Source organism: Myodes glareolus, chromosome X (genome assembly GCF_982192425.1).
Source record: "Myodes glareolus chromosome X, mMyoGla1.1, whole genome shotgun sequence".
Lineage (NCBI taxonomy): Eukaryota > Metazoa > Chordata > Mammalia > Rodentia > Cricetidae > Myodes > Myodes glareolus.
In genome coordinates this window covers 107,153,325-107,170,237 of record NC_142053.1, presented here as the reverse complement: position 1 = coordinate 107,170,237, position 16,913 = coordinate 107,153,325, and the positions used below count along the sequence as shown (strand labels likewise).

The following is a 16,913-nucleotide window of genomic DNA, read 5'->3' as shown; positions in this document are numbered from 1 at the left end:
TTTTTGTTTGTCTGGTGGGTATTAGGCTTTGTATTGTCTGGAAATAAACAACTTGTACACATTTTTGTTTATCATTAGATTTTGTTTCAAATTTCAAACTGATCAATATATGATCCATTCATATTAATGATTTTTCTCCCCAAGCTAATATAAATCTACAGAAAAATTTGAAAATTTCTTGTTTCTTTTCCTGTAACTTTCTTCCCATGAACTTGGAATCAATAAAGAAACAGTTCTGAAAACTCTTAAGAGGTGTGAATTTTGGAATTTTTCTTGGTTTGTGGGGAATATGTCTCTTTTGTTTCGTTGCAAAACGAATAAGGAGCAGGAAAGAGAAACAATTGGTTATCCCAATCTGTGTTTACATTATCAAGTGTCTTACCATCAAAGTAATATTTGTGTGCGTGTACACATGCGTGTGGCATGTGTTCTTTATCAACATTAGATGAATTTTCAGTTAAAGATAATGAGAAGGCTTCATAATGGAAGAAAATAAGTTACATTTACATGGCTATTTTCTATGCCAAGATTTTACAATAGTTCTTATATTTAATTCTCACAGCCATGCTAAAGGGTGAAGAACATATCTCAATCTAAAAAAAATGGGGAAAACCGGGCTCCTATACTGTGACTATTTGTGGTGACCTCAAACATAAAACTATTTTCATTGCTGCTTCACAACTATGATTTTACTAATGTAAATATCTGATATGCAACCCCAGGGTTAAGAACTACCACTCTAAGACATTTGCTAAGGTTGAAAATGTCACTCAGCTAGGTCTTGGTGGACCTGAAGTTCAAGTGTTGTCCATTTGAGTGTAGTCCTGTAGGCATCTCACACTTACCTAACTCCCTGAATGCCTGTGTCACTGATACACCAATGATCTGATTTCCATTTCTAACCCTATCGATTCCTCTGTCCTCTGTACTTGAAAGCTTAATGTTTGCTTCACCATCAATATTTTCATATGAAGTTCCTTGTCTCATCTAGGTCATCTCAGTCAATATAGCCAATCTACCAGGAAGCTTCATGGCTCTTCCATAGCAATCAAGTCTTTATTCATGAACTTGACTGGAGCAAGCTTCCATCCTTGTTCATCTGGCCAGACTCCTGACTTCCAGACTCACTGTCCAACAAACAGAAAGATTTGTTTGAGCAAAAGATTTGTTGAGCAGCACAAATCGAGTTACGTTTAAACCCCTCAAAACTCCTCAGGATTACTCCTCGAAATCCCGAGCCTTTACCTGCTCCTTCAAAATCCTGAGATATCTAATGTTTGCTCTCCCTCCAAAAAGAAACATACTTCAAACACATCTACTGCTGCCCCAAGCCCTACCGCATCTGTAGCCATTTGCTCCAGATGGGACCATAGCAGGCTAGGCCCCTTCTATCTTAGGACAATTGCACGTACTGGTATCTCCTGTTAAGGATATTTTCCCCCACACTTGTTTCCTTTCTAGTCAGAGGAAATCTCCTTTCAGTGCAGATAATGATTAGCACCTCTTCTGGGTATTTCTTTGGTCCCTCCTTTTCTTTTCCAACTTTCTTTCAAGCTTTCAATAAAAAAGAAATTATAGATAGTGAGGATGGACGTAGTGCAAGCCCTTCTGGTTTCCACTTTCATTAAAATAAAGAATGTCAAGCCGTACTTCCTAGCCTCCAACACAGAGCAGACATACAAATAGCATGGGGAAAGTGATCCTACCCTATCCTTAGAAATCCAGAGGCCCAGTCTGAATTTTAATTTAGTCATTGCTCAATACAGATAGCATGAGGAAAGTGATCCGGCCCTATCCTTAGAAATCCAGAGGCCCAGTCTGAATTTTGATTTAGTCATTGCTCACTCTGGCAAGAACAAGGCGTTTTAAATCTAACATATTGGCATCACAATCTGCACAACAATCTTGCAAAGCAGGTATTTCTTGTGGCTGGGTGTGTCAGCAAACATCACCAGGACGTCTCAGGTGTGCCTAGTGGGAAGAAATGTGCAGTGAAATCACCTTTTTTCCACTTACAACATGCTTATTGAGAACTAGTCTAGTTTTCTTTTCAAAAAAGAGTTCAAACATTTAATTTTTAATAAGGTACCAAACAGCGCTACAGTTTTTTTTTATTTAAACAAATAACACATTACTATGTGGTGTTTCAAAACCAAATGTGAACGCATCCCATAAAATCACACATAGGCTCATTCCCAGCACACCTAGCATGGCAAATAAATAGTTATTACCATGCTTGTAAAATAGGATCTGGTTAATATTTCCCAAGTCAGATATACTGGCTCTGTGCTCATGTAAATCATTTCAAAGCTTAGAAGCTGAGTCTGATAAACCACCGCCCACATCCAAAAGTTGGGATATTGCAATTATATAATGATTCAATCAATTCTCCTTTATGAGTTTCTCATCTTCTGCAGCACAGTTCTGATAATGAATAATGAGAATATGCACATGTTGATAACTTAAGGTAACCCATTGTCACCTAAATGGAATGAATTACTTTCAAATGTCCAGTTTCTGTGACTTAGCGGGTTCAAAATCTGTTTGTTTACATCTTCTCCTTGGGAAGGCCTTTGGGAAGGACTGAGCAGAGGCCTGTTCTTGGGAACAGTGAGAACTGAAGATTTGAAGATTTCCTTTTGGCACATTTGCCTGTCCCTAAAAGTCACAGGAATATCTACATTCCCATGAAATGCACTGAAAAACATCAAGAATAAATCCACATGTCTTTGGTGGGGGAAATAGCCATTCTTTGGTATTCTATAACCCATTTCCTTAGTACTAGGAAGTAAATGCAAGACACAGACCTTCTTGATTATACTTTTGGTTTTGTTTGGGTTTAGTATTGAGAATGGATTCAGAAACACTCCGGAATGTTTTACCAATACCTGAAGATTTGGGTTCTGGATAGAGGGCGGAGAATTATTGGGAAATGTCCCAGTTCTTATCAGACCACCAAGTGGATGGAAGCTCTATTTTGGTATACAGCAAATATCACCAGAATTACTATTGGAAGCTTTCCTAAGAGTGACAAAGAGAGCCCTGGGTGGTGGCACATGTCTTTAATTGCAAAAGCATGTGGATCTCTGTTAGTTCTAAGCCAGTCTGATCTACAGAACAAGTTACAGAATAGCCAGAGCTGCTACACGTAGTCTCAACCTCCCCTCCCCACAAACCGAAGAGTGAATTCAATGGCAAATGATCCCTTGAGAGATGGGCTCCTTGGGAGGCAGTCTTCATAACATACTCTCCATCCTTGACCTTAACCTGCTTTTCTTACCACAGCATCTATCCTCAATCCCACAGCAGAGGATCAACTTGCAAATAAAAAGAAAGCAGGCTTATTTCAGTCCAGTCACACTTTCAGTTATTTCAATGAGTTTTAGCACTTCCATGGTAAGCACTAGGAGAAAGATACAACGTTCTCAATTTCCCCTTGATAACTTTGGTCCAGAGTAAATTTATTCCCTTGTCTTCCTTCATGGACTCCACTAGATTAGAGGGGAATTGTGTGGCTTTCCTGTTTCCACTGCTGTGCATTCTTGTTTGTTGTTGTTTGCTTCTTCTTTCTTTCTTTCTTTCTTTCTTTCTTTCTTTCTTTCTTTCTTCCTTTCTTTCTTTCATTCATTCATTTTTTTGTTTGTTTTCGAGCTTGTTTCTCTGTGTAACAGCCCTAGCAGTCTTGGAACTTTCTCTGTAGACCAGGCTGGCCTTAATCTCACAGAGACCCTCTTGCCTCTGCCTCCCAAATGCTGGGATTAAAGGCGTGGGCCACCACCACCAGCTTTGCATTATTTCATAAGCTACCTATTTCACACACACACACACACCACCACCACCACCACCACCATAAAAAAAAAACAGGGTTCGAGGGGCTCGTGGATTATAGAAGGCCTGGCTATGACTAATACTCTCCTTCCATTACAGACCAACTCTGAGAAGAGCCACCTGGGCAAAAGAAGGGAACCATATGAAGTAATCTTTCACACTTAGAATTTACAGTCCAGGAGAATTCAGCTTCATTTATAAACGTGCCATGCAAAATCCAATAACAGTCTTAATATTAGGATCTACTACTTAATATTTACATGCTGTGAATGAGACTATGAACCTCATTCTCAAACCAAGGCTTAAAATCTCTATTACCTGGCTATTTTCACACTGATGTTAGTGTTAATAACTTAGTGTTATTTCAGAGGGAGACAATTAGTTACAGAAACAAATAGTTCAAACTATAGTATTCCACGGTTGTCAGCATGATCTGACTTAAAAATGATGGCTTTTCAGAATATATATTTCTTGCAACGATGAGAAGATTCACAGAAACCCACTTGTAACTAGGGCTTTATTTAAAATTAAAATTCCTATTAGGCCTGAGAAATGGACTCAACTTAGGAATTAGTTTTTCTCTCAAATGTGAAAAAAATAGGTAATATGTAAAAATATTACAATAATGTTTGGAGGAATATTTGGAAAGACTGTCAAGGATGAGAGAGTAAAAAAAGATACAAAAGATAATGGGGGGACGTGATGATGGAATTTAATATGACAGATACAGTCCCCTCCCCAAAGCCAATCCTCCTTCCCTAGTAAGAAACTCTAAACTTCATTCAGAGAGTAAGGTGTGTCTAGCTAAAATTTTTCCTTCCAGTACTTGTATACATCTAGGAGGATGGAACATATGACAGAATTCCAGCGAAAGATTGTATGCTGAGAATCTCTGGGATATACACATTTCATCTTGTTACTTGACTTTTCCTCCCTCTTTCCACACAGAAAGTAGACATTACACCTAGCATCTGGGCAACATTTTTACAACTATGAGGCAGTAAGCCAAAGGAAAGAGGATAAGAAAAAATGGTAATGAAATACTAGAAGAATTTGAATTTCTGGAAATAATACGGAGACAGTCCTGAGGTGGCCATCTCCCAGATTTCTTACTAAGACTCCTTGTCAATTGTGCTTTCTGTTACATACAATCAAGAGCACATGTACCTGATACATCAATATTCAATGACCATAAGACTGAAACGAATGATGATGACTGAGGGAAAAATGAGGGGCAAAGATGAAACGGCAAATGACATAAATCCTACTGAGATCATGCGATGGACCTACAACACTAATTCCTTCCTGCAGAAAAGACAAAAGTGCTGACTGACAAAATAAGTCATTAGGTTCAAATACAAAGAGACCCAATGCTTCAACTGGCTGAATCAAATGTAACTCTGTCCTGTGCTGTGATTGCGATTACGAAAGTACATGCATAGGTTTTAAAACTGGATATTTTGTATCCTACAGAGAAGAGAATGGAAGAGATTTAGAATCAATTTACTATTTCTCTTGTAATCCATTAGGAGGAATTCCCATTGAGAACCCATACACCTCACTCTAATCATGGCTCTATCTGAAAGACCTGAGAAGAGAGTTAAGTAGAAACACTGGGTAGCTGGTTTTTGAGTATTGCACATGCTACTTGGAAACAAAATCACAGTACAGCAATCTGGGAGCACACAGGCAATAATCCATGGCAGGTGCCAGACTGCTCTATATATCAAACACACAAGTAACCATATAAATAAATGAAGTCAAAGCTTTGGGGTTGCAAATCAGTGATGAGGCAGGTGTCTCCCCAAAGAAAGAATGCATCCCCTTTTATGAGAGGAATGTCCACACAGCACTACATGTTCCAAAAGTTCACTGTCCAGTCTAAAAGTATTGGTCTTCTTTAGAGAAGTGGTTTCTTCATGTTCACTATGGTTCACTGAACTGACATTGGTTCAGACTGATAAAGAAGCAAAACAATGGGCTTGGGAACAAAAGCAAGAAATGAGATCGTCTTGAGTAGACCCATCATGGTCTGCTTGTAGTTTTCACTGCATCCAACTTTAATTTCTTTTTTCTTCCAATAAAGTAAGCTCAATATCTTCCCTATGGTTCCTTAACATAATAGCAAAATTGTAGGAACCAATATATAATAGTGGCATACCGATACCCCTCTTTGTCAAAGTTTCACATGTACTCCAAAACTACAAACATCAACCTACAGTGAAGGGACCAAAGTTTCTTGTGTTCCACATCCTCATATAATTCATGTCATTTACATATTCCCACATGCCCTCAAAGCAGTTAGTAACTCATTAAGAAACACGGCTTGGATCACATAAGTGGTTAAAGTTATAAAATGTCTACTAATTTATGATTTGCCTTTTTAAAAAAGTTTCATCCTTCTCCCCTTCTTTCAAACAAGGCTTTCATTTCTGCTGCCCTCAGCCCATGGTCTTTCACTGGGATCATAATGCATCACTTGATTATTTCTTTAAAAATTATATAGTTATTGGTCTTCTCAAAACATTTGCAGACTTATTGTTAATTAAACATGATGGATTCAGGGTCTTGGTTTGCCATCTGGGCCATGTGTCTCAGAACATCCTTTTTTGTGATGATTCCAAGAAGTCTCCTGGAGTGGAAACAAAACAGAAAAAAAGAAGTCAGCCTGACTGAAGAGATTCATGACCAAGTTCAGGGACAGGCAAAATCACCTAGCTTCCTTTGTGGTTAGGCAGGACAAATAGAATGTGCTCCAGCCAATGGCCTGTGTGCAAAGGTGACTGGTGCCTCTCTAAGGTCTCCTGGGCAGCTCTCCTCTCTTCCATTCTCCTCACCTGGCATCCAGGGACAAGAGAACCAGTGGACTGTGATGCACAGAACACTGGTTAATAAGACACCAGATTGAAAGACATGGATCCTGAATGACTGTGGTGAAGAGCCTGTTCATGCAACTAGGATGGAATAGGTGAGAAAAATGATTCTTTCTTTGCTTGTATATTTTGAGACAGGCCTCTGCAGGCCATGCCTCAAACTTGTAGTCCAGGTCAGACTAAAATTTCTGAGCTTCCTGCCTCAGTATCTCAAATGTAGGATTATAAGTATGTATCATTATGCTTAGCATAAAAAATAAATGGTTATTGCATAAGTCACTGATATCACAAGTTTGTTTGTTACACAGGCTGTGAACCTACAGTGACTAACACCATGCCTTCAGTTTTACGATTGTAATCAGTTTATAAAGAGCTGTTAAAGCTATTGTCACAGCTTGACCACACCATAGAAAGGTGTGGTCCAAATATAAGTGTTTTCCTAGAATAAGAAATTAAGGTAGACATGGTAATATATGCCTATTAATCCTAGCACCAAGCAAGTAGAGACAAGAAGAGTGCCATATGTTTGAGTTTAGCCTGACCTACTAAAGTCTGGAGTAAAAAGTAAAACTGTATCCAAAAGAAATTATTCTACTTTTAATTTTTTTGTTACTAGATGGGTAAAGTACAACATACACTCTGACCAAATATACATATCATCTCCTCTTCTAAAATTCCCTTGTTTTTAATTTTGAAGAATGTCAGTTTCTAGGGTTTGTTTTCTCTCTCTTTGTGTGTGTGTGTGTGTGTGTGTGTGTGTGTGTGTGTGTGTGTATGCAGACGGGGACACACACACAGAGGCACATGCAAATACATATGTGCGGTGTATGTACTTTATTGTGTACACGTATGTATCAAGGCCAGATGTTAACTTATGGGTCTTCCTTCATTGCTAAACAACTTAATTTTAAAGACGAGTCTTTCATTGAACCTAGAGCTCATTGGTTCAGCTGGGCTTGAGCCAATGAGCTTCAGAGACCCTCCTGCTTCCTGCTCCATCTACCCCATTGTGCTAAGGTTGCAGATATGCAATACTACACCCTGCTTTTATGATGTTAATCAAAATACAAACTCACAATTTCACAGCAAGCACTTTACCACCTTAGCCAGGAACCCAGTTCCCGGGGTTGTTGTTATTGGTTTATCTGAACTGTACAAACCTAGAGACTGGGATGCAAATAGGGCTGCTGGATGATACTATGCCCATTTGAACAAACATTCATGCTAACCTTGCCTTCATTCTTCTATTAAATACTTGAATAATGGTCTGTGGAATCAAATCTTCTCCCTCTGATGAAGTGAAATTTCCCACAAAGACAATGTGAACAAATTGCTTTGGAAACCATTCTATCACCTAGAAAGTATGAAAGTAATTGTTTGCTCCATCTCCATCATGATGGGGAAAAAAAGGATCAAGAAGCAAGCTCCAGCGGCCTCTCTTCAGAATTATAGAGCAATATAAATGATAGGCCTCTTCTTATGGGGCTGTGTTAAGATGATGACAAACCAAAAAATTAGACATCACAGATACAATGCACTGCCATTTAACTCAAGCCAATTAGGACACCTCATGTTGTACTACCTGGTAGTTAATATGAAGAAAGCTACATTTGTCAAGCTACAGCTGGTGAACAAATCAGGCTGTCTCTGATCACACTGGACCTTAAACAATCTAAGAAATGTGGTATCTTTTGCTGTTATTTTCTCAAGGCAATCCTCCTGTCTCAGGTTCCTGTGTGTTGGGAATACCAGGCATAAGCCACCACAGCCCGCAAAACATGTATCTTCAATGCCTCACAACACAGTAAAATCGAATTGAAGCTGTTTTGTGGAACAGAAATGCTGATCTGGCAAATCTGCTGAGCTGACCTGCAGTCTTGGAATCACTCAGCCTGTACTGCTGTAACAAAATGCCACAGACAGGTGGCTGAATTAAAGTGTAAGGCCAAGGTGCCAACAGGGCCAGTTTTCCCAAGGCTTATCTTCTTGGTTGACAGATGGGAAACCACCATGCTCCCGCTGTGTCTTCATATGGCCTCCGCCCTGTTTATAGATACTCCTTGGGTTCTTCCTCTTTTTTAAGGGACACTAGTCCTGTTGGATTAAGGATCTACCAAAATGGCCTTATTTAACCATAAGGCTCAGTGCTTCTCATCACATAGCCATAATATTACGGTAAGGGGTTTACTATAGTAATTTAAAGGGAGACAATTCAGTCCTTCCTGGGACTTCAACTGTCTATATTGGATAACTGTGATAAAACCATTCCCTCTGAATGTTTCCCTTTCCACATCATAGGAAATTTTAAAACTTGTATAATACATTGAACTGGCTTAAGGGAACTTATTGGGTTCCCCATATGTTGGTCTAATCCTCAAACAACCTGATGGAACCAAACAATGACACCCGTCTTGTAATGGCATGCTGGCTTTTCCTGGGAATCCATCCACAAGTGTGACCAAAGTCAAGGGAAGTGAGGCATTCTGGGCTTCTCACATAGGAATGAGCCTGGCTCAAATCCTCTTTTCAAACTTGATTTGTCTCAGATGTTTGTCAACTGCCATAAACAGGGTTCCTGCATTCATCCAATGAGAGGTGATGATTTTCCCAGTGATACTGTTATCCGGTATTAGGTCAATCACCATGCTTCAGTAGAAATATCACTGAGTCCTCAATATTGCCCTTGGGTCTTCATAATCATATGTAGCTTTTGAGACCAAGACTCCAGAGGCCTGAGTCATGTCAGAGGCTTGGATGCCCCAGGGAAAGAAAACAGTTTTCTCCTCGGGGTCAGATATAATTTGTTCTCATTCTGCTGATATTAATTAGTTTCAAGAATATAACAGAGCTAGCAAGGAGATTTGATGCTGGGGAAGGTCACTATTTAAACCCAATTGGGAGTGTCCAGTGAGGATCCTTCCTAGACGGCTCTAGCTGAATATGTTCTAACCTTGATCTAAATGACACTCTGTACTCTTCTGCACCCCAGCAAGGTTTTACTCATGACTTCTCCACTTTGATACTTGTGGTAATTGGGGCATTCTTTGTAGGGTGTAACCTGTCCTGTACATTACTCAGATTCTAACTGCTACTTGCTAGCAGGACTGCTGCTTACCCCTGCCCTCCCCCACAATTGTGGCAACCAAAATTTCTTCAGATACTACCAAATGCTACCCCTTATTGAGAACCACTGCCCAAACTAAAAGGAAGGGAGGGAAGGACTAAATTAATTAAGTAACCACATTACTAAGCAACCCCATTCCTGGTTATCTGGTCAAGAGAACTAAAAACATGTCTGCTTAACAACATACACACTAATCTTATTTCCCAATAGACACAACTGGAAACAGCCCAAATGTCTATCAATAAAAAAATGAAGATAAACAATGGTTTATCCATACACTGAAAAGTTATGCCAGGCGGTGGTAGTGCACACCTTTAATCCCAGCACTTGGGAGGTAGAGGAAGGTGGACCTCTGTGAGTTCGAGGCCAGCCTGATCTACAAGAGCTAGTTCCTTTACAAACTCCAAAGTTACAAAGAAACCCTGTCTTGAAAAACCAAAAAAAAAAAGCTATTCTGTAACTAAAAACATAGATGAATCTTGAAAATACTATACTAAGTGGAAAAGCCAATCACAGAAGGGCATTCAGTATATGACCCCCTTGATATGACACATCCACACAGCTAAGACAGTAGATCAGTGATTCCCTAAGACTTGTACATGAGGTGACAGCAAAGGGATACAAGCTTTTTTTAAAAAAAAGTAATGGGAATGTTTTGGCTTTGATGGTGATTCTTTTTCTATTCTAACTACCTAACTATACATTTTAAATGGGTGAATTGCAGGTTATGCAATTATCTCAATAAAGCTTTAAGAGGGCCAGCAAGATGACTTAGCAATTAAAAGTGCTTGCTATGCAAGGCTGAGACCTGGATTTGGTTTCTGGAACCCAAGTGAAAAAAAATCAGGATGCAGCAGCATACATCTGGAACCCCAGCATTTCTACAGCAAGATGAAACACAGAGAGAGGACAACCACCTGGATGTTTATAGAGAAGAAGGTAATGTGAAGTGTGCAGCGGGAAAGAAACAAGAGAGACTCTGCCTCAAATGAGACGGCAAGAGAGAAGCAACTCTCAAAAGTTGTCCTCTGGCCTTGACACATGATCTGTGGTGCACAGGTACTCATACACTGCCTCACAAGCATATTATATGCACATTCACAGCCAATTCTTATTCTCATTAATAAGTATTAAATGATCATTATTATAAAAATAACATCTGTAAAAGAAAAGGAATCAATAGAAACAAAGACAGGATCACATAGGCTTATACAAAGTCCACCTCTCCATTCAGATGCTAAAATCTGGTGATAGGAATAAAGGACAGGTGAAGGGACCAGTTGCCGGAAGTGGAAAAGCATGGTTATTTTCAAGTGTTAGGAATCTGGTGTTCTTTCAAAATTAAAAAAGTGGGGCTGGAAATGGCTCAGTGGTTAAGAGCATTGCCTGCTCTTCCAAAGGTTCTGAGTTCAATTCCCAGCAACCACATGGTGGCTCACAACCATCTGTAATGTGGTCTGGTGCCCTCTCTGGCCTGCAGGCATACAAGAAGGCAGATATTATATGCATAAATGAATATTTAAAAAAAGAAACTAGTTACAAAGCTAATAGCATACAGTTATAATATGCCACTAAGTAAACCACAATCAAGAACCAAATATGAGCAGATCAGCTAACAGGGACAGAGCACTCATAGTTGCTCTTCTGGTGGCAAGGGCCCCACAGCTGAGCATCCTCAGCATGTAAAGTGCTTCAGCTTAAAAAGCTCACTCATCTTCTGCCATGTAGTTTTTACACGAAAATACAGATCATCAAGACTACCTCTGGAACACTTGCCTTGTGTGATGTCACTTAGATTGGATTCCTTATTCCTTAGGAGATGACAAATTCCTTAGCTTTTTTGTGTGTGGTGCTTAGGATTGAACCTAGGGACTCACACATGCAAGGTAAGCACTCTACTACAGAATCATGTTTCTCATCCTCTAAAGTTTTTTTTTCTTTTGAGATAGGATCTCACTAAGTGGCCCAGGCTGATCTTGACCTCACTCTGCAGCCTAGGCAGCCTTGACTTTGCCATAATCCTGACCTAGCCTCCTGAGTACATGGGATTTCAGGCTGGAGCCGCTAGGTCCAGAGGACTTTTAATTTTAACACTTGGTTTGAGTGGTGCTGGGCATGGAACTCAGAATCATGTGCACACATTAAGTAATGTATCACTGAGATATATATCCCTGGCCTTCTATTTTAAAACCCCTTTGAGCTTTCTCCAGTTTTCAGCCACAATGAATGCTCATTAAAAACACTAACTACAGTAATATCTCCTTGCAAAAGCTACGGCCACGATCATTTGCAAAGTGATAAAACCATACATACATACCCTTCATGTGTCTATATACTCTGGACCTTGTTTTATTATCTTTACCCTTGAAACAGAAACCAAAGATCTAATATAGCCATGCGTGATAACATGGGCCTATAGTCTCGGCTCATGGGAGGCTGAGGCAATAGGATCACTTGAGCCCAGAAACTTGGGGCCAGTCTGGATAATTTAGCCCCCTAACCACTACCACCACCACCACCAACAACAACAACAAAAATCAAGCATTTATAGTTCTGAAAACCTCTTCAAGTTCTATGACTATAAAGTATGCGAGTTAGGTTGGTTCCAGCAGCGCTGAGGAAATATACGTTCTAGCTCTGCCTTGGCTTTGAGCATAAACTACGCCCTGACCTGTGATAGCAAAACATCAACTCAGAAGGAAGCAACATCAAATCCAGCAGGCTTCATTAGTGGCAGTGAATGTCCTGTTTGATTTAAATAAAATGTTTGAATTCCCAGCTACTTTCTGTGGTATTTCGTGAAAATTGGTGAATTTGAAAATGGCCAGATTTATGCCAAAGGACCTAAACTGCAGACTGAAGCAGCTGTAGTCTTCTGAGACAGCTGCCCAGACCCTGGTTGGGGTGCACCCAACAAGGATAAGGGAAATCTGATATAATCACCCAGACTTACTTTCCCTTTCTAGAACAACTAGGGGTAAAATCTCACCCAAACTCCATCTTAGTTCCTGAAGACTTTTTAGATTCCCGCACTTTGTATACAAATCATCTCTGGTTCCTAGTCTAGTTTTATGAAAATTCTGGGCCCCAGGCCCAGGAATAGCTTGCAGACAATCAGGTCAATGGACAGGCTCAGACTCTCATCCACTAGAGCAGGGAAGGCACATGGCAATGGGATGCATCAAAACCATGAGCTGGCTTGAGCTGGGCCTGCCCTGGCTGAATGCCCAAGGAGAAGATGAAAGGCCCCACAAACAAGGATCCCTTGCCAGCACTAATGTATCAGCATCTGTATTTGTTTAAAACATGTAGAGCCAGAGAGAGAGGGAGAGTCGTTTTCTCTTAGAACATTCAGAGCCAATTTCAGCACCCAGATCTTCACAGGAAAACCTCATGGGGCTCCAAGAGGTGTAAGTGGGCATTGGGGGCAGAATTTCCTGACTGAGCTAGAAATTCCAATGGTACCTGACATCAGCCTATTTTAGAGGAAAGGAGAAACTGCTATACACTTGAGATGGCCTGGGCAATCACTGTAGTATTTACTCCATGCTGAAAATCCAAGTGCAGCTATTCATTTCAGTGGTTTTCAAAGTGGGATTCCCCGGGAGCTTGGGAAACCTGGAGGTGCATCCTCTGTATAGGAAGGGCATTATAGTGTGTATTCAAGTGCAAGGAAGTAGAGAGTACCTCCAAAATCCATGGGCAGTATAATCTGTAGCCTCAGTGAGAGTGAAGGAGAAACCTGTCCTGTCAATTCAAAATTCTACAGGTAAATGTGCACACTGAAAGTTTGCAGTCTGAACCCTTGTTACTAGATCAGCAGGAAGAAGCCAAATGAATAAGATTCCTTAATATTCAGCCCAGGATCCTTCTATTATGACACTAGTTTTTTTAAGTCAAATTTGTGGTTTTGGTGCAGGAAATATGTTGTGCACTGTAGAATATTTAGCAGCATTGACTCTGGAAAGGTAGACTTTGTTAGACAGTTCAACCTCTGGAATCTATTTGTAGATTTTACACACACACACACACACACACACACCCCAACATACACACTGGCCATCCACCCACACTCTGTCCTCATGTGAGAGTTAAGAGCCACACCCAACCTGCTTGCTCTGATGAATTCCCATTCCCTCCCTTGACTCCTTCACAGTAACTGTAGAGCAACAGCCCTTCAGATGTCCACTTTAGAGCCAACTTTGTTTTTCCCCCAAGAGAAAATATTTATTGTCATATTGTATTTCCCAATGATTTATCCAGTGTAAAATGTACAAACTTACTGTGTATTTAAGATTCACATCCTTTTAAAATGATGTACTGTTGATGAAGGTTTCTAGAACTATGTGCCTAAGTCTATTTTCCCCACAGCTCATGCAGTTTGGTTGCTGCTGCTTTTGGCATACTACTAGGGTTGTGAGGAGCTTTTATACCGTGGAATTTGATGGCTTGATGACATCATTGTTGAAACTTTTGCTTTGTGTTCTTATAGGGCAGGAAATCAACAACACAAATATCACATGGCCATGGTCATGCCTAAGGTATAGTTCTCAGGGGGCCATTCTTCAGGCTCAGAGGTGTGGCTCAAGTTCCACAGCCTCAGAAGAATGTGAAGAGAAAAGTGTCGTAAGTCCCGTCATCTAGTCACTCTACTCCCAGCTTGGAGGCTGGAGATAAGAGAACTGCTGTACCTTCTTCCTAGGCCAAGTGTCACATAGCAGAAGAAACAAGCTGTTCTTTAGCTCCTCCCTTTGTCTCAACCTTCAGACTGAACACAGCCAATACCTTAGCGAAGAAGTCTATAGTCTAGCCTAGAAGGTTCTCCCTCTTCCCTCTGCTTGAAATTCCCAAGCTTCTTGTACATTTTCTTCTCAATACATTCAACTCAGCTTAGTGGTATCTAAGGACTGGCCCACCCCAATGGAGTTCCTTAAGGGCAGACACATTAAAGCTCGCCACAGTACACAGTTTCTTCCCTTATCTGGCTACTCACCCACTCCGTGTCACCAGGCATTGCCGGAGGCCCAGTTTCCGGAAGATGTCCACGACAGTCTCCATGGGTGTGTGGTCTGTGACAGTGAAAGGGCTTAAGTTCAGAATGCGCCTCAGTTTCAGTGGATGTGGGCTGTTAGCAGGCAGCTCAGGGGGCTCCTCTGTGAAGTACATGATGGAATTGCTCACAATGCCCTCTTGTCTCTGTCTGGCATTCTCTAGAATAATGGCAAAGAAAAAAATGATAAGACACACACAAAAAATCTTGTACTTAACTACCCCCACCTGCTCTTATACAGCATCTCACCAAGGGGAATTCTGAGGGCAAACAGCACAGTCATAACAAGTACTTCAGCCAAACATCTGTGAACCTGGCATCCTTCTCACATGCTGTGAGAGAGGGGCCCTGCTGTGACAAGAATGTTCACTGCCAATATCTTGCAAGATGGGCCCCCACCAACATGGCCCTTTGCAAATGTCCACTGTTTTTTCCTAGACTCCAGAGCACTCCAAAAGACCAAAGGTCCTTCAACCTTGCTTTTACACCATCTCACCATGGACTGAAGTTCGTGAGGACAAGAAACTTCATTTCACTGCCCAATAACCTTAGCACATTGATTTTTACAAACGAGCTTACAACTGGCCTAAATGGCATTATGAATCCTAGAGGAATGAGAAACCAATAAGACTTGTCCAGGCTCACAGCCCAGAAATGCAGCTCAATCCCAAATATGACCCTTGGGACCAAAGAAACAAGCTCAGAAAAGCTACATCCCTCGGCTTCTTAATTCTACTCTCTTTAAAATGTGCCATTTCATAGATTTCTCAAAGAAAGATAGTAAAACTGTTATGGTGGCAATTAGTCTATTTCTGTCTGTAGGCAAGGCCATATGAAGCTAAAGAGAAAGTAGAGTAACCGGAATTCATTAGAAATACAGCTTAATGTAGTGCTAGAAACCCAAGCTATTTTAAGTCACACATGAAATAAATCCATCGGTCTCAAGATATTTCTCCAAGGCCATTTTCCTTCTCTTGGAATTTTAATCTTCCTTTTAGTTCATGGGAAAAGGTTAGGGAAAATGTACAGCCGGGCCTGCCTTAAAAAATGAATTCCAGTACAATTCTTAACCTTCTCAAAGACTACTATTCTCCTATATTGTTCCTTCAGAAATAAAATTCTTACTGCCTCCTCTAAGAGCCTTTAGTGAAATAGAGTACACTAATGGAAAACTGGCGGCATTAGGAGTCAGGCTGAGTCTGAAAGGGGGGCTCTGTTGTAAAGAGGAAAAGAGGACCTGCTGGGCAAATGCCTGCACATTATATGGGTCAGGTTGAATCTAGTTATATCAAATGGGATGTGATTCAACCACAAATACCCAATGACACTGACGTACATGTTTTCAACTGCAGGTCCTACACAATCCACACTACAGGCTACACACTGTGCTCTTGTTTCCTAATCCAAGGGGTTCTGTCTTAAAGCTCTCAGGCACACAGGCCATATTCAGTACATACTTATTTGCTCATTTCCACAAACCAATATATTCTCTTAAAGTCCTACATAACATAATTTCCATCCACTTCAACAATCAGATTTGAACATTAGGATTGGATCAAGCCACAACCCTTAATCAAGAACTGATCACACGGATTTGCCAAGCCCCTCATAAAAACCAACCAGCCCAGATGCTGAAATAAACAGCAAGCTCATGTTTCCTCAGAATCTACTGATAGTGTTTGAAACCTTGATAATAACAGTTGCACATTCAATGAAGAAACTTTGATAATAATAGCTACATATTCAAAGGCTTGCGCACCAGCATATCATTTTTGCCATGTGTCTATGCCTGCAGTAGGCACAAAACATTTTGTTAACGATTTATTTTTGACAAGTGGTGGTGGTGCATGCCTTTATTCCCAGCACTCAGGAGGCAGAAGCAGGCAGATCTCAGTGAGTTTGAGGCCAGTCTGGTCTACAGAGTGAATTCCAGGATAGCCAGGCTACAAACACACACACATACACACACACACACACACACACACACACACACACAAGATTTACTTTCCTTTTGATGTGTGTGTGTGAGAGAGAGGGG

The 16,913-nt window shown here is 40.6% G+C and overlaps 1 protein-coding gene across 2 annotated transcripts in view; it reads right to left on the bottom strand.

Moving 5' to 3' along the window:
* Positions 1-2,061: 2,061 nt before the first annotated feature.
* The window catches only part of Clcn4 (Cl-/H+ antiporter 4), a 70,655-nt gene continuing 55,803 nt past the window's right edge, over positions 2,062-16,913 (bottom strand). For both annotated transcript variants that reach the window (XM_048446264.3, XM_048446265.3), the window contains exons 12-13: positions 14,819-15,035; positions 2,062-6,460 (exon numbers count right to left, since the gene is read on the bottom strand). In XM_048446264.3, coding sequence (XP_048302221.1) covers positions 6,370-6,460; positions 14,819-15,035 — 308 coding nt within the window. In that variant the 3' untranslated portion in view covers positions 2,062-6,369. The remainder of the gene's footprint in view (positions 6,461-14,818; positions 15,036-16,913) is intronic.